At 34.6% G+C, this 23,559-nt stretch overlaps 1 protein-coding gene across 1 annotated transcript in view; it reads left to right on the plus strand.

The window, feature by feature from the left end:
- LOC128581091 (protocadherin-15-like) overlaps positions 1-23,559 on the plus strand; it is a 724,065-nt gene that overhangs the window by 576,262 nt on the left and 124,244 nt on the right. The window contains exons 23-24 of the mRNA XM_053583500.1: positions 8,322-8,462; positions 10,495-10,607. Of these exons, the coding sequence (XP_053439475.1) occupies positions 8,322-8,462; positions 10,495-10,607 (254 nt within the window). The remainder of the gene's footprint in view (positions 1-8,321; positions 8,463-10,494; positions 10,608-23,559) is intronic.

The following is a 23,559-nucleotide window of genomic DNA, read 5'->3' on the forward strand; positions in this document are numbered from 1 at the left end:
CTTATCACACTAAAAAATAATACTACTTTGAGGTTATATAATACCATTTATGTGGAACAGTTAGTACCTACAAAATAATAGCTAATTAATAAATATTAACTGGCATTGTTTTTATGTTTAGTCTGGTCTTTTTCATGCCTTGAGTCTATGAAATCTGCATTCTATATTTATAGTTTGTGAACTGTTTCTGTCTTTTTTCCTTTTTTTTTTTTTCTTTCTGTAAAAGCCTGTAAGGGCCATAAGTCCAAAAGGCTGAGCACAGGTTGAGGGGTGAAGATTATAAGGTGTTGCGTCTGTGAAGAAGGTGCTGGGCCTCTGAACCATCAATGATAATTAGTTCCCTGCTTGTTCTCATCTCAGGGTGTGTTAGAAATCTAAGGACCAGACGTGAGTGTTCTGTATTCCAGGGTTCTCTTTGACCTAACCACCACTGTAGCTAAACATTGCATCCTGTCTATATGCCTGGTTCTTCCACACACTATGATAATTCAGAGCCCTTACTTTTTCCCCAATCCAAAACTATCATTATTACAGAATCAAACAATCCAATAAAATTAAAGAAAATTTCAGTGTGACTATAACAGATACTCTAACCATTTCCTTCTTAGAGCATTTTATGGTTAGTCATTTCCATACGCTTGGTTGATTTTTGATTAATTTTATCTCTTTAAGCTTGAAATTCTGAACTAGGAAATAAGACAGTTTGATCCTCACTGCTTAACCCAACATCTCTTACATAATAGATGCTCTTTAAATAATAGAGGATGCCCACACATAGAGTAAAAATTGAGTGATTTTAATTAGGTTTAGATTTCAGGGGCATAGGTTTGAGTTTAATATAATCTATAGTTTCTGAAAAATATTCTGTCAATGTAACAGTATCTGTTATATTGAGGACTAAGACACTACAGAGATTCCTATACAGCTGTGACCATTATTAAGTGTGATGTGTCCTGTGAACTTCCAGCACAGCAGGATTTGATAAAATATAACAACAAGAATGAAGTGCAAGAACCTAGCACTCTGTGAAAATGGTGAGAGAACAATACCATTACATAAAGTTATTTTTTTATTTTATTATTATTATTTTTTTAGAGACCGAGTTTCACTCTGTTGCCCTCGGTAGAGTACTGTGGCATCACAGCTCCTCCAACTCCTGGGCTTAGGCAATTCCCTTGCCTCAGCCTCCTGAGTAACTGGGACTACAGGCACCTGCCACAGCCTGGCTATCTTGTTGTTGTTGTTGCAGTTTGGCCGGAGCTGGGTTCAAACCTGCCACCCTTGGGGCCGGTGCCCTACTCACTGAGCCATAAAATTGCTGCCCACATAAAATTATTTTTAAAAATGCCCACTGTAGCAGTAAATCCAGTTTTCCTAAAAAGAAAGAAAGAAAGAAAGAAAGAAAGAAAGAAAGAAAGAAAGAAAGAAAGAAAGAAAGAAAGAAAGAAAGAAAGAAAGAAAGAAAGAAAGAAAGAAAGAAAGAAAGAAAGAAAGAAAGAAAGAAAGAAAGAAAGAAAGAAAGAAAGAAAGAAAGAAAGAAAGAAAGAAAGAAAGAAAGAAAGAAAGAAAGAAAGAAAGAAAGAAAGAAAGAAAGAAAGAAAGAAAGAAAGAAAGAAAGAAAGAAAGAAAGAAAGAAAGAAAGAAAGAAAGAAAGAAAGAAAGAAAGAAAGAAAGAAAGAAAGAAAGAAAGAAAGAAAGAAAGAAAGAAAGAAAGAAAGAAAGAAAGAAAGAAAGAAAGAAAGAAAGAAAGAAAGAAAGAAAGAAAGAAAGAAAGAAAGAAAGAAAGAAAGAAAGAAAGAAAGAAAGAAAGAAAGAAAGAAAGAAAGAAAGAAAGAAAGAAAGAAAGAAAGAAAGAAAGAAAGAAAGAAAGAAAGAAAGAAAGAAAGAAAGAAAGAAAGAAAGAAAGAAAGAAAGAAAGAAAGAAAGAAAGAAAGAAAAAGAAAAGAAAGAAAGAACGAACTTAGTAAACAAGACCAAAATCTCACTGGCTTACAGTAATGAAGATTGATGGTTTTATTCATGAATCTGCACTTGGGGGTTGGCTGGGCTTGGCTGGGCTCATGTTGATTCCACATGTCTCTTTCTTCTGGGAGCTGTGACTAACCAAGCCTGCTCTTCACTGATAACTTACTAACGGCATGATTACAAGTGAAGACTAGTTCTGTGTCGTGGTTCTTTACATCCCATTGACCAAAGTAAGTCACATGGGCGCAGGCCCAAAAGAGTAGGGTAGGAAGTGGGAGAAGAGGGAGTGGATAGATCATAACATAATGTACTACAGAAGTGTATTAAAAATGCATTTTTTAAATGCATTCCAATGGTTGCCTTTGGTAAAACAAATATAAGAGCGAAGTATGAGAACAAAAGGAGAAAAAAATGAATAAATATGCCTTGGAGATTCATTAATGATGTTTCAGAAACTATAGATTATATTAAACTCAAACCTGTGCCCCTGAAATCTAAACATAATTAAAATCCCTCAACTTTTACTTTATGTGTGGGCATCCTCTATTATTTACAGAGTATCTGTTATATAAGAGATGTTGGGTTAAGCAGTGAGGATTAAACTGTCATGTTTCCTAGCTTCAGAATTTCAAGCTTAAAGAGATAAAATTAATCAAAAATCAACCAAGTGTATGGAAATGACTAACCATAAAATGCTTTAAGAAGAAAATGTTTAGAATACTGTCAAATTGGATAAGAGGGAGCCTGATTTTATCTATAGAGTCAAAGAAGGTTCTGGGTGAAGTGATTCTGAGCGGAGGTCCAAAGGTTATGCAGTGGCTAAGTGGCAGAGGAGAAGAATTAAGCCCTAAAATAGGAGAGGGAACAGTAAGACTCCAAACCAAGGAGAAGCCACTTTTAAAATGAGTAGAAAGGAAAATCTGAGTCAGCTCCTGTGCAGTCTAGTAAGTCAGGAAGGCCGTGTTAAGAAATGTTGTCTGCTAAGAAAAACGGAAGGGTTTTAAGGCAGAGGGCACAGGATCATTAATGACTAGCTCTAGTTCAGGTTCATTCCTATTTTTAAATTCCTTTGATTCCATGAGTTGGTTTGTGGGAAAAACATCCAAATGTGTACCAGCTTCTTTCTTTATAAACTTAAAAACTGTGCCCAGGGAAGAAATTTTAGAAGGGATGTGTATTTATTTGATGTCTTTAGAGGTTGAGATACACACGTATTTACCCGTGAAAAAAACATCTTCCAAGAGACTTAATGGTAAATCATCTTCAAGCAAACATTTCTTAAGTTCTTTAATAGTTGTGTTGATAGCATATCTGTAGAAACTGAACTGCAAATACACGTTACATTAATTGGCAAGCAGCACGTGGAGCTTGCCTATGAGAGTTGATGAACTGTATTGTCAAATATTAAACGTAGCCGAGCGGAAAGGAAAAAAGAAAAGTATATGCTCTTCTCTGGGATTACCTAGAGAGTTTGACCTGCCATTTTTCTTTCTTTTCTCTTTTAAGTATGCCTTAACATCCAGTTAGATCCACCAAAAGATGATTAAGTCACATGACTTCAAAAAACAATTACACTGCTGGCGGCGCCTGTGGCTCAAAGGAGTAGGGTGCCAGCCCCGTATGCTGGAGGTGGTGGGTTCAAACCCAACCCTGACCAGAAACTGCAAAAACAAACAAACAATTACACTGCTTTACTGTAATTTGTGATGTTCAATCATAGCTGGTAGAATTTGTGCATTATACTGTTACAAAATAATCAGAGTAGTTGCTTCAAAGACATTGGGAGAAAGAAATTTAAGAACTATGTCAGAGAGAAAAATCTTTGTTGAAAACAAATTACTTAATGTTTGTGTTTAATGATTATAATAGGTTTGGTATTCCCTGATACAATGTGATTGCTATTATTATGAAGAAAATTATGTGGGTCTGAATAAGTAATTCCTTGATAATTATGTATTTAAGAAAAATGACTAAATCAAGATATCCCCTGATATTAAGAACCTAATTATTTTGGTCCATTATAGTCTCATTGAAATTCCCTATGTTTGCAAGTCTGAAACATCCTTCATATAGGTGTGCAATTACCTTCTGTAGTAATTAATTATATCTCACTATAATTAAGTCAAGACATACTGTGTTTAATACTATAAGAATGAATATCAAAAGTAGAAAATGTACTGAGTAATGAAGAAAATAATTGTAATCCTAAGATTGTATTTCCTTGATATAAACCTACGTTTATTCTTCTATATTAATTATTTCCACCCTATTATTATATAGAATTATATCACTTTTGATTTAAAAAAAATCTAATGCTGGTGCCCTTGTGCCAATATTGTCTGCCATGCTCCCCGTAACATAGAAAAATTGCCTATTTCATAGTGTCACTATGACACTGTTCACATAGATTTTTAATGAGTTTCACACGTATCACATTTAGCCAATGAAAGATGATCACAAAGTTGATATCATTCTTCTACCATTATGGAAACTGTATGATATTGAAATATTACATGTTACCTCAAATCATATTTAGAAATATGCTAATACATGAATAAATAAATTAATTGATTCATTTTTGCAATAGGTGTCATAAGTCATATTCTTCCTACCACCATGAGGGTTAGAAAGCAGTTCTAGAATATCTCAAAATTATAGACTAATGCCAAAAGTATTGGTTTTGTGGCTAATTAGGAAACATAATGTTGTAACTGCAGTTACTTAACTTCTTTAAACCTCATTCCCATATAGTTACATGACTCATTTCACGACATTGTCCCTTGAGCTTAATGAAGAGTGAAAACACTTAGCTGTTGTGAGGCACGTAGGTGTTAGATCATTTTTCTTCCTTTCCCTCCTCACTTCCAGTGTGGTGGCAAAAATACTTAAGTTTGTCTCTAATTTGGTAGAGTACCTATATCTCCATTAATTTTAAAGTTTAAGATATCCATGTCTAGCTCATGAGATACTACTAATATTATATATGACATTATAATATTTAAAAACAAAGATTTCATGAACATATCATGATAATGTGGTCTTTACAATCCCATAAATAAATACATGTACATATATATATATATTTTAATAAGATTCTCACCAAAAATTAGTAACACATTTTCTTTAAATATACAGCTTTTAATTTATCACTTTATACTGATACTTTATACTGATATTTTTATCCCCTCAAGTTTAAGATAAAATGTCTAAAATCTTGACAGATAAAATTACTTTTAGTTTACCTTTTAATACCCGACTGATCTAGCAGACCAAGATCTACATATAACACAATCACTTATAATCTCTGTCAATTAAAATATATTTGGTATGTTCTGTGATATGTTGAGTGTCCGCACAGGGAAGTGTATAGGTACTTGCCTAGAAATCCTTGCCCACACCTTCATCGAATAGCACCATATGCTTCTCCCTCACAGATTAATCAAAAATATTGGTAGTTAATTGTGCTTTTTGGTGCCTGCTTTGTCTCTCCAACCTGACAAATTGTGAGTCCTATGAGTAGAGAAGCATCTGTGTGTTTCTCATCAAGACCTTTCATCTTGAGAGATGAATGTAAGTAGCTATGAATGGGTTCCTATGAATATATATTGGTGGGTTGTAAGTCAAAAACATGCCAACAATTCAGCCACATTCTGAGATAATACAATTCTTAAAGGTCCTGTAGCCATAAAGAGATTTACCAGTGTAGAAATGTAGAAGGTAGGTGGCTTAGAGACATTAAATGCTGATTTTTCTTAGAAAAAAGAACCAATGTTATAGGTGAATAATCATAGCTTGATTGACTTTTTCAGAGAAAAGTGATGGAACCTTTTAGAGGGCACTGGAAGAAGGTAGGGGACAGAACAGGAAGGAGGCCAGAGGCTGATGGAGATCAGACACGGGGGTGAGGGTGTTCTTCTTGCCCTTGCAGCACATTGTTGGTTTCTTAAGTACCAGTAGACTTCTTAAGGGCATGGCTCCAAGTCACCAGCTTAACTTGGGGAGCTTGTTTCACCCTGGACCCAAGCTGTGGTGGTACATGTCCAGTTTGCTGTCCACCAGTTGGGGAAGTTTTTCCTGTCCAGGGACCGTCAGTCCTTGTATCTTCATATCATCCATTCCCCACAGACATTCCCCAGCGCTCACCTTGATTGCAACAGCCCCACAGGATGGCTAAACTCCAAGGAACTGCAGAATTCTCATGGCCTAACCCCTAGAGATTGCCAGTGCTGAGAGAAGGGAGAGTGCGAAGCAGCAAGGTAGCACCCCTTGGGACAAAGGGAAGCAGAGGACGAGATTTTCTGTGCCCATGAGCTCCCTGTTGTGGGTATAAGGTGGCTGTCTCTTTCAGCAGAGACGTGGGTGTTGGGCTGGGCTGAGTGAGGGAGGACTGTGGTTCTGCTTATTCATTCATTAAAAAATTTCAGAAATTTTGAAAATTTAAAAATTTTATTTCAAAACTTCAAAACGATGTCCATTTTGAAGAATTAATTAACAATGGAATACATTAAAATAGTTAAGAAAGTCACATGTGCTAGAAAGGGTAGATAGAATCTGGGAAACACTGACGAGATAGTGCTGTACTTTCAGACAGAAGGGAAAAGGAAGAACTTTCTTGCACGAAACCTCATTTCTGTAATATTTCATTCAGAAATATTTTTGAAAGAATACTTATTCTCCTCATAGTTTGGGGCAGCTGTATTTTCACAGTGTTCATGAATATCTTTTTTGTGAAAACTCTTCCTGAAATACAAACCATTAAGATAATCTGGCCTTCCTTTTCCCCTCCAAATTATGCTCATGTGGCTACTGAGAACAGGAGCAAGGTTTATATATGTTTATAATTCCAGGGGTACATGTTCATTTTCATTATATCTTACCTGTGTAAATAAGGTCACATAGAGTCATGCTTCCTGGCAGTTCAAGGTACATATACACATAAGCACTGATCACATTATATTTTCAATATTTACTCAACAAATTATTGTTGATGTCTTGAATAACGGCAAGCCAGAAAAAAGTATCTGCTCAAATGAAGCTTCCATATGAGGGACAGAGTCAGGCTGAAAAATCATATGCAAATAAATATGCACATAAATTGAAATAAGAATACGTAATATAAAGAATATAAAACAGGAATTGATTGAGTGGCTTTTGAAGGGGTATATGCAGAGAGAGGAGGTGCCGTTTGAGATGGGGGATGTTAGAAGAGGTTGGTCATGCAAGAGTGTTTCAGGAAAAGAGCAAAACAAGCGGAAAAGCCCTGAGAGAGGAACGAGCGTGGTGTCTTATAAGGCTAACATGGCTGAATTCTTGCTGAAGGACATCAGGAAAAAGGGGATGTCAGATGGACTCTCCCCTCCTTCATTTGGCTCTGAACTTTTTTGTTATTGTGCTCACACAACTCAGCAGTTTTCAGTCAGTAAATGTGTTGAATAATGTATGTAACCCATATGTAATGAACATTATCTAGAATAATCCTGGTACTATAAAAATTACCAGCAATTCACTTCCTAGTTAGAGAATTAATAATTTTTAATTAAAAAATAAAATAAGGTGATAAGTGATAGTAAATAATTTATGAAGTTTTATTGGTAATATTTTATCAATTCCTTTAAAAATACATCATATTTGAAATGCATTATTTAGTCATTTGAGACTAGTGGTTTTGCTTGTTTATTTTTTTGTTTGAGACAGTCTTACTATGTTACCAAGGCTAGAGTACCATGGCATCATAGCTAATAGAAACATCAAACTCTTGGGCTCAGGTGATCCTTCTACCATAGCCTCCCAAGTGGCTGGGACTACAGGAGCCCACCACCATGTCTGGCTAGTTCTATATATTTTTTTTTCTTTTTGTGTAATTTTTCTTTTTATATATATTTTTTCTTTTTAGTAAAGATAGGGTCTTGCTCTTGTTCAGGCTGGTCTCAAACTCCTTAGCTCAAGCAATCTACCCGATCAGCCTCCCAAGGTGGTAGAACTACAGGTGTCAGCTACCACGCCTGGAATGATACTTGCTCTTTTTTTTTTTTTTTTAACTGAAGTTAAATATGTTTTCTCTAACAGCAAACAAAAAGTCCTTAAAATTTTCTCCAAATCATGTTGAATCTTAATTGTCATATCTATTATGGCAAAGTTTTCAGCATACCTGAAATGATTAAACATCCATTAATATCATGGTCTTATTTTGAACATTTTATTCAAAAACTATGTCAGTCTAACAGAGAGTATGCCACTTACTTAAAATTCCAGAACAGCATTAAAAAATGTTTTGGTGAATGGAAGTTGACATTTAGAAGTTTGCCTATACTAGTTGTTTTGTGACAGTAAATTAATAATATGTGATTTCATTTTAGGGATTACCTGCAAGTCGTGTAAGGTACAGAGTAGATGATGTCCTGTATCCTTACCCTGCCAGTATTTTTGATGTAGAAGAAGATTCAGGAAGAGTAATAACTAGAGTCAATCTTAATGAAGAACCTACAACAATTTTTAAGGTCAGTGTGTCATTTGCCTTATGTTATACCTTTGACATTTAAATTTTGATTGAGAGGTTGATGTAACAGATAATAGCACTTTTTTCTTTCTAGTTTTCGCCATGCTAATTGTTTAAAATTAGAAAACATTGTTTTCTCATCAAAACTTAGAAAATAGAGTTAAATAAAAAGAAAAAAACTGTATTTGATATTTTACATCTTGATGATAACTAGAATTTAATATTTTGAACTTTATTCTTCCAATGACATTCCATACAAACACAAGTATATAAATGTAGCCTTTAAAATAACATACTATTAGTATTTATACTATCTTTTAAACTCAATAATGTATTTCCCATGACATAATTAAGAGTATTAAATACTGTTAATGATATTATGTATCTTAATGATTTCAGGATGTTCTACTGTATAACCAATCATTCTTTTTTATTAATCTACCAACAAGTTGGATAATAGGCTATTTCCAAGTTTTTATACAATAAACTGTGTCATCCTGAAACTGCTTGGAAAAATATAATATCATTTGTCACTTGCTGATTTTTATTTTAAGAGAATAAAGTATCCAGAAGCTGGGTAAAGTTTATATATTCCTGATGTATTCTAAATCTAGAGAAGAAAGTGCCCCTCAGTACACATTCTTCTTCCTTCAGAAGAGTACTGGCTAACCACTCAACCCTGGATATATATCATTGCATATCTCTAGAGAAATACCTATAGCTATTTGATTTTTATTAAATTTTGCTTATCTTAATTATCAGTGGAGTAGAACTTCTTACCTATTTTTTATGTTTTTTAAAAATACAGTTGACGAAATAATTCCTAGTTCTACATGTCAATAAAATATTGAAAATACATTATCCATTATGTTAAATAATCCATTTCCTTAAATATTTAATCATTTCCATCTTTGATAGTTACTTAGAATAATTTTGTCATTATAAAGCCTCTCTTGTATACTAGGGAAATACCTTTATCAGTTAATCATGTGAATATCAAGAGCACTTGCCTCACATGATTTATTACTATATGGAATGATCATTCCATTTGTATACTTGTATTTAATCCAAAGGTAAATGATGGCTTTCAGGATGATCCTTAGTAATAGTCTTGTACAATCCACATTGAGTTAGTTTAGATTAATAACCTTTTGCTTTCAAAAGAAATATATTCTAGAAAAGCACATAGTTCTGAAAATATTTAATATGCCTTAAAATCTGTGGCTCCACAGAGTAGGGCGCCAGCCCCATATGCCAGAGGTAGTGGGTTCAAACCCAGCCCCGACCAAAAACTGCAAAAATAAATAAATAAATAAACATTCCAAATATTCTTCATGTAATATAGGTTATTACATATAATGATCAATTAAAAATGATTATAATAATAAATAATATATAGATATTTCATTTCAACACCAGAGCTTTTCTTTTACTTTACATCATTTGAGCAATTTTTGCTTATATCATACAAACTTGGTTTTGTGTAGTCTGATTTTAAGATATTGTATAGTGAAGAGCGTTAAATATAAAGATTTCCAGTTTTATCCTCTAGAATTAAGTATTTATGCTATCATCTTAATAATGGTTTACCAGAAAATAATTTCTTTTTATGAGTGAACTAGTTAGTTTTTTTTCCAATGATGTGACTGAATTTAACACTTCACATAAGTATTTTTGGTTCTATAAAATCACATGTTTACTGTGGGCAGTAGTGGAATGGTGGAAAGACTTGTGCACTGTTGTAGTATCATTTACCTATTTTACTGTTTCTTGTTATTACTATAGTGTTAGTAACTTCTTTGCGCTTTCTCGTCTGGCAAGTGAAAATAACATGTACTGGCTGGACTGTTGTAAAGATTAAATGAGAATGGAGCGTGTGCTAGCACAATACCTGCTGCCTACAGTAAGGACATAGTCATTGCTCCCCTTCCTGCAACTGGGCAGCCAAAGGATTAAAAATGTATGTTTGTAAACAATTCTTTCATTTTCTTCTTGTCAATAATCTTTCACATGAATTTTTATTACTTTTTAAGTTGGTGGTGGTTGCTTTTGATGATGGTGAGCCTGTGATGTCCAGCAGTGCCACTGTGAAGATTCTTGTTTTACATCCTGGAGAAATCCCACGCTTCACACAAGAGGAATACAGGTACTGATTTCTGTCTGGTTTTGATATATGTAACGAGTTTGGTGGGGGTTTTTGTAGGGGGGGGACTCTCTCAAAGTTGATGTAATATAAACTTGTTAGCGAAGTGGAATTACAATTCTAGTGAAATCTTTTCTAAAGCAGCATAATATTTAAGATTCAATACAGTTAATATATCAATTTAGGATAAAATATCTACTTTAGTAATGCTTCAATGAATAATGGATACTTTAGAAATAATTAATGCAAGCTTTGAAAAATAAAAAATTATTATTTGGGTTTAAATTTAAACTTCCAAATGATTTAATGGTGAGAAATAGACTTTTAGTTTCTCATTATTGCTGGATAGGATGTATCATCCAACTTCCAATGTTGACACATAATCTGGTATTTTTCAGTTAATATGTGTGTATGTGTGGAGGGGTATATTCATCAGCGTGAATAGAGTTCAGACAATTTATGAAGATGTATACAGATGTTCCACATCAAAGAATCAGCGTATAGGAAGAATAAATAAGGGATGTGGGAGTCTATATTGAACTTTGGAATATTTTAGTTTAGTCTATCTAGACACAAATTAGAAGTTTTATGATATTAACTGAGGTTCAAGAAAAATGAAGATTTCAGATAATAGAGCACATTTATTGTGTCCTAGAATTTTGACTTTAGAGCTGAATAATTTCTAAAAACTCACAAGTTTAAGCTAGAACAGGACAATAGGAGCTAAGGTACTGAGGAATGAGGTTCAAAAGGGAACATTTAACACACTGGACCAAGTAGTTTTTTCTCCTTTTGTAAAAAACTGCCCTTCTAATACTGAAGCACAAAATTAAATTATATAATATAATTGGGAGAAAATTCCCCAGGCAATTATGTAAATCATTGAAATATAAACCATATATAAAGCAAATGTAAGACATGTTGGTCAATCTATTGGAAAAGGTTATTCACATCACCGTGCCCATTGTTACCAGTTCTTTTCTTTTATTACTGACTTGCTAACTTGTGGACTCTACCCCTTTCTATGGAGATACAGTTTTTCATGATCTGTTACCCATGTTTAACTGTGGTCAGAAAATTCCAGAAGTAAAACAATTTATTAGTTTTAAATTCCCTGCCACACCGAGTAGCATGATGAAAACATGTGCTGACCCATTCCGTTCCACCTGGAATGTGAATCAGACCTTTGTTCAGTGTATCCTTGTTGTATATGCTATTTATCTCCCTGTTGGTTACTTAAAAGCTGTCTCTGTTATAAGCTCAAAACAAACACAGTATATACAGGGCATGGTAATATCTGAGGTTTGGGCATTCAGTGATGGTGGGACTACCGTTTATAGTTTTCTGCTTTCTCTGAATGTGTTGATTTTGGTGTTCTTGAGAACGAAGATAGATTTAAATTTACTTTGGTGGGTTTCTGACTAACTTATGGCCGGGCGCAGTGGCTCATGCCTATAATCCTAGTATGCTGGGAGGCCGAGTTGGGAGGATTCTTGAGCTCAGGAGTTCGAGACCAGCCTGAGCAAAAGCAAGACCCCATCTCTACTAAAAATACAAAAACTGAGGCAAGAGGATCGCTTGAGCCCAAGTTGGAGGTTGCTGTGAGCTATGATGATACCATGGCACTCTTCCCAGAGAGATAGCTTGAGACGCTGTCTCTAAAAAAAAAAAAAAAGATGCTCACCAAAAGAGAAGTTATTATTCTTTTTGGTTGAGCCATAAAACCATTCACAATTTTATCCCAAGGTAAATTTCTTTCTTTGTTCTTCAAAACTGTTTACTCCTAATTCTGGCCATTCTTCCGACTCTCTAAGTCTAGAAAATGGTACAGTGTTTAGCATGTCCCTTTAAATAAACTCAGTAAGACATGTTCCTTTGCTCTGGGATTTCATTTGGAGCCCACTTCCTTATTGTTAGAAGTATGCCTCCAGTGTTCTTCCTTAGCTAAAATATTGTAGCATTGAGGCCAAGGTCATAAACTGAATCAGGGCTTTGCGCATTTAACTCTGTTAAGTGTCCCTGTTTAATGCCACTTTTAAAAATGCAAATGTTTTGTTCAATGAATAATTTACCATTTTAAACCACCTTTGTATAGAACTACTAACCACAAATAGATTCTATTAATAAAGTTGTTAGCTTAGAGAACAAAATCTAGCCAATTATAAGGTGCTAAGGGTAATAGCAGTTACATGGGCACGTGTGGGAGAATTTTGACCTTCCAGAACTTTTCTAACAATTGTCTAATTGCCCTTGATTATCCTGTTTATTTGGAGTTCCTGGTTGTAAAGGTAATTTGGTAATCATGCTGCACCTTACGGTTTACAGACAGGACGCACAACTGGATGCAGATAACTCCCAGAGATGCTAAGAATTAAGAATCAATTGTAGTCACGTTGGTTTCAATAGTATGTGGGTACTGAAAAGGGCTGTTTTGTTTTTTATCACCACCCCTGAAAGTTAAATAATAAAAAAGCCATGTCAAAGATGAACAGAAGACACTGTTTTTCTATAAATGCAAATAATTGAATTTAAATATTTAAAATGGTTTACATTTTGGACTAAAAAGGAATGAACTATAAAAAAGCCTTGAGATTGCTTATTGTCTTCAATCACCTCTCCATTCTTTAGAAGACTGCTGGAGAAATAAATAGCAGTGTGTCTGGATGCCTGATAAATCCTTTCCCCTTTCTCACAGGCACACATCTAGACTGCATTTCCTTACCTAATTTGCTAGGTGAAGCCAGGTGGCCGAATGTAGGTCAATAAAATGTGAGGTTAAGGGGTCTGCACCATTTCCTGGCCAGGCTTAACCTTTTTTCATTGTGGATGGAGAAAATGCCCAGAAAATCTATAAGAACAATCTGTTGATAATTTTTAAAACACAGATAAAAAAGAGCCTAAATCCCAGATAAAAGCCCCTGAATCCCAGCTTGGAGGAAAATTGCCCAACTAGGAAAACCTTCAATGAAATACAATGTGAGCAAGAAATTTAGGGGTATCATTATTATATTAGCTGCTATTGGTTCAACTAATACAATTTGTTCACATTTCTTTGGTTTAAAACAACTGATCAGATATTAATCATCTTAAAAGTCTTTCTCGGATACATTGGAATGTTTCACAGTTTGAGATCTTTAAAATGGTATACAGATAGAGTATTTTTAGTCCTGGATGCTATTTTTTTTTTATATGTTCAGTTGTTAGTTTTGTCAATATGCTTTTGCCATTTCAGATCGCTTTAAAGGCCAACACACTTTCCTTCCTTAAGAGCAAAAAAAAAAAAAAAAGAATGAAGCATAGAATGGTTTCTGAAAACTTCGCATGCTTGCGTCCCTCTGTAATGTTTCCAAAAGCATTTATTGCTTCCACGAGGCGGACAGACTCCCAGAGATGTTATGCACTGTTATTAATTCTTGATTATCAAGATGATGTCTTCTATCATGACTACCCCTGATGGGAAACCATCTATTTCCTCTGATCAAATTTTGGGAGGGTACAAAATGATACTGCAAGTTTTCTGTTCTTTGTGTGGTGTGGGGAGGAAATGAGTTGAAATGGGAAGTAGTAATCTGAGATAAGTGAACCACGCTACATATCGTTTTTACATTTTGGGACTACCTTAATTCTGTTATTGATGTTTGAATTCATTAGGAAAAATTAGTTTTCAACAAATAACTAGATGTTAAAGAGAGATTTTAAGGATAAAATACTCATTTATCTTAAAATTGTAAACTGAATTATCGACTCAGACCTCTCCCTCCCCTCACTGACTCAGTTGTCTTACTAATATTGGAATGATCATTAAATCACTAAATCTCAGGATAATCAGATTAGTTAGAGTAGTTTAGGCCACTGTATAAAGTAACCCCCAAATTTCACTGGTTTAAAGAGTGACAACCAAAAAAAAAAATAGTGTATTTTTGCTCACCTGACAGTCTATGTCAGGAGTTTCAGTATGGCAGCAACCTGGGTCAGCTTTAAATTCGCCATTTTCAACAATCTGTTTCAAAATAACTCCAATCACCCTGTTTCTATTTCAGTCAGTGGAAAGGGGGAAATGGCAGAAATCTACATCTGGAGATTACCTTAATCAAGTTTTGTGTGGGTTGCCAATTTACTTCAGTTCTCATGTCATCATTATAATGCAGGCCATGTCACACTTAGCTGTGACAGGACACAGGAACGCTGTCCCTTACTGGATAACAGTGTCCTAGTTCCACCTCAGTTATTAAGTAAAAATAGAAAAAGTTACAGCTTTATAATCATTGTTGTGATTTTGAAGTGCCTGACTTCCATTAAGAATGCACAGTTAAGTACATAATAACTGATGGTAGAAGCATTTATATTTTAAAGATATGTTATTGAAATAAATTATTATTTAATAAGAGAATGAATTTTTTTAAAATTCAAAACCAATCTGAGATGAACATTTTGGTTACTTTAAAAACCTTTATTTATAGTAATTTTAGCTTTTAGGTGTTCATATTACTTAATACAAACCAAACTTTTCTGGACTTCACGCTGAAGCTTAGTCATTCGATACAGTTTATCACTTCCTCCAATTTTTCTAAGCAGTTTAATAGATGATAAAATTAAAAGAAAATTAAAAAGAAAGCATTATGGCAAAATGTAATGAGAATTATGAAGTCTAAATTAGCCTTGTGAAAACTATCAAAAAGTTTCAGAAGTGGCATTTATTATTAGGCTTAACATTTTTCAAGGTACCAGTTCTATGCAGACAGAGACACAAAATCTATTATTCTGTTTTAAGAATTAAAATGATTTCTATCTTCAGCCACTTGTGATTTCTTGATAACTAGAATATAAGAAATAGACTTATCTTTTTCTAAAATTACAAAAGCACAAAATAATAGACGACCAACAAATAATAAACATCATAGTAAGTACTTGAACATTTACTAATGGAAAAAAACTACTGGGTTGTCAGACAAGTCTTGATGACGGATAATTAGTAGGTTATGTGACCCATCTAAAAGTAGCAAGTAGTAAAAAAAAAGCCAAACCCTCCTTCACATACTTAATCAATCATATCATACCTCTGTTTCTTTTTCATATTTAAAAATTTCCTTTCTGCTAATGCTTCTTTGAAGATGAAACAATGAACTTTGTAAAATTATTCAAGGATTTAACGATGACCTCCCTATAGTCAGTAAAATAATTTAGTCTGTCTCTATTAGAAAGACATTTTTAATATTATTTTTGTGTTTATTATTTATAATATTGAGATATTTTGTATGTATTGGAAAAAGATTCAATTTTGTCTTCCTTAAAATTCTGTGAACTGGTGTTGTTTCCTGATGAGCTGGCATCCAGTCATTTTTAAGGGTAGGAGAAATCTCGTAATGGGAAAACAGTGTGCCCCATTTGGTACACAGTGACAGCTCTGTGAGTTCACCACTGAATAGACTGGTCAACATACAGAGGTGGTGGACGTACGGAAGTAGACATACTGTACTGATAGGTACATGGTGCATGTACAACGTATGAAAATTAGGTCAACTTAAGGAGGTGGTCAATGTAGGGAGGTGGTCAGCTATTGAGGTTCCACTGTATTTCACTTTTATAATGGCCAGATTTACAGTAATTCTTAAGATGTGTACCCATTTGATTTTCTTTGCTTCCTACAGCTGTTAGTACTTGAAACAGTCTCATTTTGTAATTTCATGACATCTTCAAAACAATCTTTCATCGAGTCACTTAATAGGTTAAGTGAAAAATCAGATATCATCTGCTTCATCCGTCTTTTGTTGTACATCTACACTATCCAGAAAACACTGAGTTCCAAAAACTTTTTAAAACTATGTACTATCCTTTCTATAACTGAAAATAAACATCCATATATTTTGGAAGCATACACAGAACCAAAAAGAGGACCATGCCTTGCTCCTCTTTCGTTTGGTTATTTCAGGTCTCTTTTTGAAAAATAACGATATATCAATAATATTAGTGTCTTAGGATTTGTATGCTTTAAGTCGTCATTCTTCATCTTCTTCTCCTTCTTTTCCTTGAAACTCTTTTTTTTTTTTTTTTTGTTTTGTTTTGTTTTGTTTTTTTTGTAGAGACAGAGTCTCACTTTATGGCTCTGGGTAGAGTGCCGTGGCCTCACACAGCTCACAGCAACCTCCAACTCCTGGGCTTAAGCGATTCTCTTGCCTCAGCCTCCCGAGTAGCTGGGACTACAGGCGCCCACCACAACGCCCAGCTATTTTTTGGTTGCAGTTCAGCCGGGGCCGGGTTTGAACCGGCCACCCTTGGTATATGGGGCCGGCGCCTTACCGACTGAGCCACAGGCGCCGCCCGAAACTCTTTTCTTAAAGAGTTTATGGAATTTATTATTTGTTGTTGAAGCATTGCCCATCTCTCTTTCTCCAAATCATCTCGAGCAGTCTCCAATTTTTTTTAAATTAGCTGACAGTACATAAATATGCTAATAATAAATGTTATAATAATTTATAACAATAATACTTTATAATAATAAATTACAATAATGTATAATAATAAATGCTATTACCATTCAAGTGGTTATGAATTTTCTTGATATCTATATGCGATTACATATCTTTATGGAAACCACTTTTCACAATTTGTTTTTGTTGGACTTTGGGAGAAATGAGTTAATCTTTCTTTACTCATAAAAATTATCATATTAAGGAATAAAACAGATCACAGAGATCATTTAGTTTGGCCTAATCCCTCAACCATTCTATACTTGAAACCGTAAGCAGGCCCTGTGACATAGTCCTTCAGACAAACATCCAGAGGTTTCAGAGCTCAGCAACTGGGGCTTTGACCTACTGTGCGCCCTGTGGTTGAAGGTCTGTGAGGTAGGCTGCCCTTACTGCCACGTGTGCATATTTGCTAAGAGGTTTTTGGTCACTTATCTATTTGGAGTTTCTGAAAAGTTATATTTTCAGAATCAAAAAATTCATTTTATATATCTTTCATTTAATCCATACAGAAATATCAAAATCCTAACAGTATTTCAAATATATAATTTTACTTAAGAGTAGATGGACTCTTGTAGGCCAAGTGAGTTACTATTCTGAAGAATGACATTTGACCTTCATCTCAGGACCATGAACTAAGATTTATATATACTGAAATTCACTTGTCATCAGTTTTAGAAGTAAATATCATGGAAAGGTCAACATGTCTGGAATAGATCATAGAGTCTAAGTGTAAATATTGATTTTGAGTGGGAAATGCAGTATCTTACACAACTTATCAATAAAATTTACCAATGCATTTAATTACAAATTTTTCAAAGAGATGTTCTACCAATATTGATACACTTTTGGTATTCATCTAAACTGGAAGTGGATTAACCTCATTATTAAGCATTAGCATAATATAATGTCACATTTTTATTTATTTTTTAGTATACATGTAGTTTCAGGTATATTTTCCCTAAAAACATAAATTCAAAATTTTTATTTGTATAAATGAAAAAGGGAAAGGTCAAAGGTTCCTAAGCATTTTCATTAAATTCCCGAACAAGTTGATATTTTTCTAATCCTAGAGGAAATATTGTGAATTGATTTCAATTTCTATTATTAATTAAATTTAATATACCAAATCCAAAGTAAGAATGTTATACATATGAATATCTTGACATTTAAAAAAATTTAAATACTCTTAATCAAAAAATAATCTCATTGGTTTCCCTAAGTATAAAATTTTCCCTACTATGTAAAAAAATTTTACTTTGTTGATTAATATAAATTAATTACATAATAAATCGTAAGTAAAAAATCATATACAGTTTTATGTAAAATAAGTTTCTCAAGAGGCTTTATTTAGAAGAATATAATTAAAGTAGATTTTATAAATAACATTCTACCTCCTCATATGCAAAAATCGAGGAAAAAATGTATAATTTGTAAGAGACATTCATTTTGTAAATGATGAATAAGGAAAACAGGAGGAGGTAGTGAATGAGCAGTTCTAGTTAGTAAGAACAGTAGCTTCCAGAGAATGATTGGTCTTAATTGCAAAGAATGTAAAAAAAAAAAATTAACGAACTATCTGAAAACTGTTAATGTAATGTAATATAAACCCACATGCAATGAGCAACATTTGATTGCTAATGTTGTTTTCTCTTTTAATTTAAATTTATTGTCCCATGTAAGAGCTGACTTTACCTGCAGACAACCTTTCCTGTCTTTTATGGCACTATTAAAATCTTGCCTCAAACATAATAGATTTTGTCTTTTTACCTATTGAAAGAATGACTGTGAAAATCCTTCATTGCGATTTTCATAGGCTCCCTCTGTACCCACCTGGAATTTAATTTCTCCTTCACACCTTCAAGGTCATGCAAGGTTTGGCATTTGCTCATGTAACAAAGTGAAGTAAGTTTTCCAGCCAAAAGGACTCAAGTAGAAACTGTTCATTCTAAATCTATGACTTAGAATTTAGGACAGGCTCTTCCATACAAAGAGTGATTTTGTAGTACCCATTCTTTTTGGGGGACATTATATCTATGGGGAATTTTAATTCAAGTTAAACCTATAACAGGGTACATAAATTTCATTTTATTAGTAATTAATGCAAACATATTTTGAGGCAAAACTAGCATACTAATTAGAGTTCTAAGATGACAAGTCTGGAGAAGTAGGTAGAGTGCAAGTGCGAAGGGACTTAATGAGCCGTATCAAAGTCGTTCATTATCCCAGAAAAATCTGAAGACATTGAATGGTGTTAAACAGGCAAATGACATATGCAGGGGATTCTTTAGAGAAGACACTCTGTGTTCCACATTCTGTATGAAAAGTGGATTTTTATGCAATTTAAATGTTGATTCACCATCATGTCACTTTTATCACCAATTTATAATGGTGAAGTCATTCATCTCCGAACTCCACTGGTGCTTAATAGCTGTGCCATTTTCCTCATCTTCTTCTAATACTGCGTTTTATTTCCACTAACCTTTTGTATATGGTTGGATGCCGTTGAACAATGTATTTAAACCAAACACATGCACAAAAATAGAGTGATAGGAAAAGATACATCAGGCAATTGCAAATAAGGGAAAGCAGGAATTACTATATTAATGTCAAATAAGGTATAATTAAAAACAGAATTCGGATTATGTGCATGATCTGCCTCACTAATTAGAGTGTAATTTTTTGAAGTGAGAAGGCCAAATTTTCTCATTTAGTATATTCATATGGTGTCCAGTATAGTTTATGATCATATAATTTATATCAGAAGTAGGAAAATTTGGAGAGAAAGGATGGGTCTTCTTAATACTTTGGCTACAGCAATAGATATAAGCAGGAACTAGAAGGATTTATCCAGATGTAACCCTATCGTAAATTAAGGAGCATGCTGCTTGAGTACCACCTCCACACCACTGTAACGCTGCAAAATCCTGAGTCAAACCATCATAAATCCGGAACTGACTATACTTTAATGACAGGTATCCTACAAATGCTGGGTGACCTACTGGCCTGATATTTGCAACACTTTTATTCAATATAGGATATTTCCTATGTGTATCAGTTATTTCTCACTGTATAATTGCCTTTCCAAATTTAATAATTTAATGGCTTAAGACAAGATTACTTTTTAAAATGATTCCATGGGTTGACTTGTTGGCAGTTCTGTTACTGGAATTTCTCTGCTGGGTCCTTGGTCTCGGGAATAAAAGACTGAAATCGTGGCCCACCAGTAAGCAGGACAGATTTCATTACAGATAAAGAAAGAGGAAAGCAAAACCTTCACCACAGTGGAGGGGGTCCGGAGAGGTTGCCACCTTAACGTTGCACTCTGGCTTCTCATATACAGTTTCTAACCATACCGCCTTCCCTGCAGGCAGCGGGATTTGGGGAAATGGAAGGTATGCCTCAAACATGTCACAGCCATTGGCACCAAAGGCCTGTGGGCAGAAGTTAATTTCAAAACTGCCGTGGAGTAGGAATGTGGCTGTATGGGGTGTCTCACTCTTCCCAGGCAGTAGTGACTTAGATGGAACATTGATCAAACTTGTTTGTGAGGCTGCTTAGGCCCAGAAAATGGAGTTCGTGTCCAGTCCTGAGTGGAGGGAATTGCATCGGTTCTGCTGGTCTCAGTTGGCTTAAATTATGGTATTGTGGAGGCAAAACAAGGCACCAGATTAACTTAAATAGACAAGGAAGAATTCATTCAAGGCTGTTGAGATGGAAAAGAGAAACCGGAGCTCAGTCTGAGATCAGCTCTTCTGAAATAAGGGAGTAAAAAGTTGTTAAGAGTCGGGTGAGAGATCTGTAGGTCATTTGTGTTTGCTAATTGGCTTTACAAAAAGAAAAAGTAAATTTTCTCCTTCCTTCATAACAGGTAGTAGTAACAACTTGAAATAAGGTATTTGCCAAAGGTAGCTCCCTAGTGTCCTGTAGAAACCAAATAAGGTTACTGTTTTCTTTAATTATTATGTTTTCAAAGGGAGTGCTCCCAGGCCCTTGACAAAGACATTTTTAAATTATAAAACTGGCAAGGAGTTTTTAAAAAGATTTATAAATCAAAGGCGCAGACACCTGATTTTACAATTGCAAGTTTTTTAAAGCAAATATTCTAAGAGAAAGGAGGTGGGAGCAGAAAGTGAGGAAGAAACTTGTCTTAAATTTAGAGAAGTTGAGGGGGACTTTAAAATTATTTTGATCAATATAGCTGGTGGGTGAGATGGTGGTCAAAATCTAGGATAATGCCTGGGCTTCTCTTTATGAAGTTTTCTATTATCAAGGAATCTAGACTAGATTGCCATGTCCTGCCTGAGGTCCAAATATGTATGTACACACACACACACACACACACACACACCCATTCCCATTACATTAATCAAAGCAATCCAGCCCAAATTCAAAAGGAGAAAAAATAGACCCGGTTTCATTTTTTTATACAACAAACAGAAAGATATGTGTTCATTTTTAATTCACTATAGCACCACAATCTATCTTCTGTCCAAAATTATTTGCAATCCTTTCACTAATCTCTCCAAGAGTTTTTCTTCATTATGACATCAGGCCTGTAGTTCAGGATCACATTATTTAGGTCAAGTTCAAATGTAGACGAAGTTCCTTAAGTGTATCTCTTCTTGATCAAGTATCTGTGTATTAAAGATAAAATATTTGGCTAATGTTCAGTTTTGCCAATTGTTTTGCAATAACCAAACAAGAGTTGACATTTTCTAACCTCGATTAACAATTTTCTCATCATCTTTACACACTCCACTGTCGATCCTCTCTCTAGCCTCCCTTAAAAGCCTTCTCGCTCATTTTCCATCTACTTACTAACAGCCAATCTTGAAATGAATGCCCCATGTCTAGTCCCCAAACCAATGTCATATGTTTTAGGTTTTTATTATGGCACTGTCCTACTTCTAAGAATCAATTTTTGTCTGTGTTCTTCCCAAAAGTTAGTGACTGAAGACAAAGATAATTTGTATTTTCTAATGCTCTTGTGAATTGCCTGAACTAATCTCAGGTGGGCATCCTCCTAAAGCTGAAGTGACTGCAGTGACGTGGATTTTCCTTCTGGTTTTTCATACTCTAAGATGCTGTGCTGGGATTTTTCATGTGTAGGCTCAGGACAGTTCTCCCATATGTGAGCGCAAGCTACAAGGCCTCCCTTTAATGGAAACAGTAATGTCACTTTCATCTCATTCTGTTGGCCTGATTAATGGCAGGAATAATCTAGACAGAAGAGAAGGGAAAATAAACTTCACCTCTGGATAAGAGGAATAGCATAGAAAATTCACCCGTTTTAATCAGCGTACCATGATAATGGTCTCTAATGTATTTTTTTTCTTTTTCTTTTTGAGACAGAGTTTTACTATGTCTCCTTTGGTAAAGTGCCATGGTGTCACATGGTGGCTCACAGCAACCTCACACTCTTGGGCTTAAGCAATTCTCTTGCCTCAGCCTCCTAAGTAGCTGGGACTACCGGCACCCACCTCAACGCCAGGCTATTTTTTTGTTGTAGTTGTCATTGTTATTTGGCAGGCCTGGGCCGTGTTTGAACCTGCCAGCCCTGGTGTATGTGGCTGATGCCCTAGCTGCTGAGCTACAGGTGCCAACCTGGTGGTCTCTTATCTTCAAAGTGAAAAACCAGATAGCTTAGAAAAGTGAAAAATCTTAAAACAAATATTTTGTTGAGAGCATAAGTCATATTATAAAAGGTGGCATAAAAACAACTGAATATTATTGCTTATTTTATAACATTTCAATTCTCAATTTAAAAAATTCAGAATTAAGGAGATTTTAGATATATTATCTTATTTGTTTTAATTTATCAGTGTATCAGTTAGCTACTATCCAAAAAAATACAAATAAATAAAATAAAAACTTGATCATAATAAACATAGTGAATCTGTTTTAAAAAATGGACATGTGAAACATAAGGGAATCTAAATAATAAATTATCATATTTATGGAGAAATTATGATACTAAGTTTTGTTGTCAAAACAACCCCTCAGCTTTTTAAAAACTATTTTCAGTTTTTTTTTTTTTTTTTGTAGAGACAGAGTCTCACTTTATGGCCCTCGGTAGAGTGCCGTGGCATCACACAGCTCACAGCAACCTCCAACTCCTGGGCTTAAGCGATTCTCTTGCCTCAGCCTCCCGAGTAGCTGGGACTACAGGCGCCAGCCACAACGCCCGGCTATTTTTTGGTTGCAGTTTGGCCGGGGCCGGGTTTGAACCCGCCACCCTCGGTATATGGGGCCGGCGCCCTACTGACTGAGCCACAGGTGCCGCCCCTATTTTCAGTTTTTAACAACAATGGAGGGAGAGTGGACAAAGAAACAGGATGGGGATGAAATGGACACATTTTAAAAACAATAAATAGCGAAAACAAAAAAAAAAGTTAGATCTAGGGACAGAAATGTTATTTTTCCTATTTTCTTATTTTAACTATGCATTAAAAAATTAAATAAAAATTAAAAACTTTCCTTTTCCC

The sequence above is a fragment of the Nycticebus coucang genome, chromosome 3 (genome assembly GCF_027406575.1).
Source record: "Nycticebus coucang isolate mNycCou1 chromosome 3, mNycCou1.pri, whole genome shotgun sequence".
Classification (NCBI taxonomy): domain Eukaryota; kingdom Metazoa; phylum Chordata; class Mammalia; order Primates; family Lorisidae; genus Nycticebus; species Nycticebus coucang.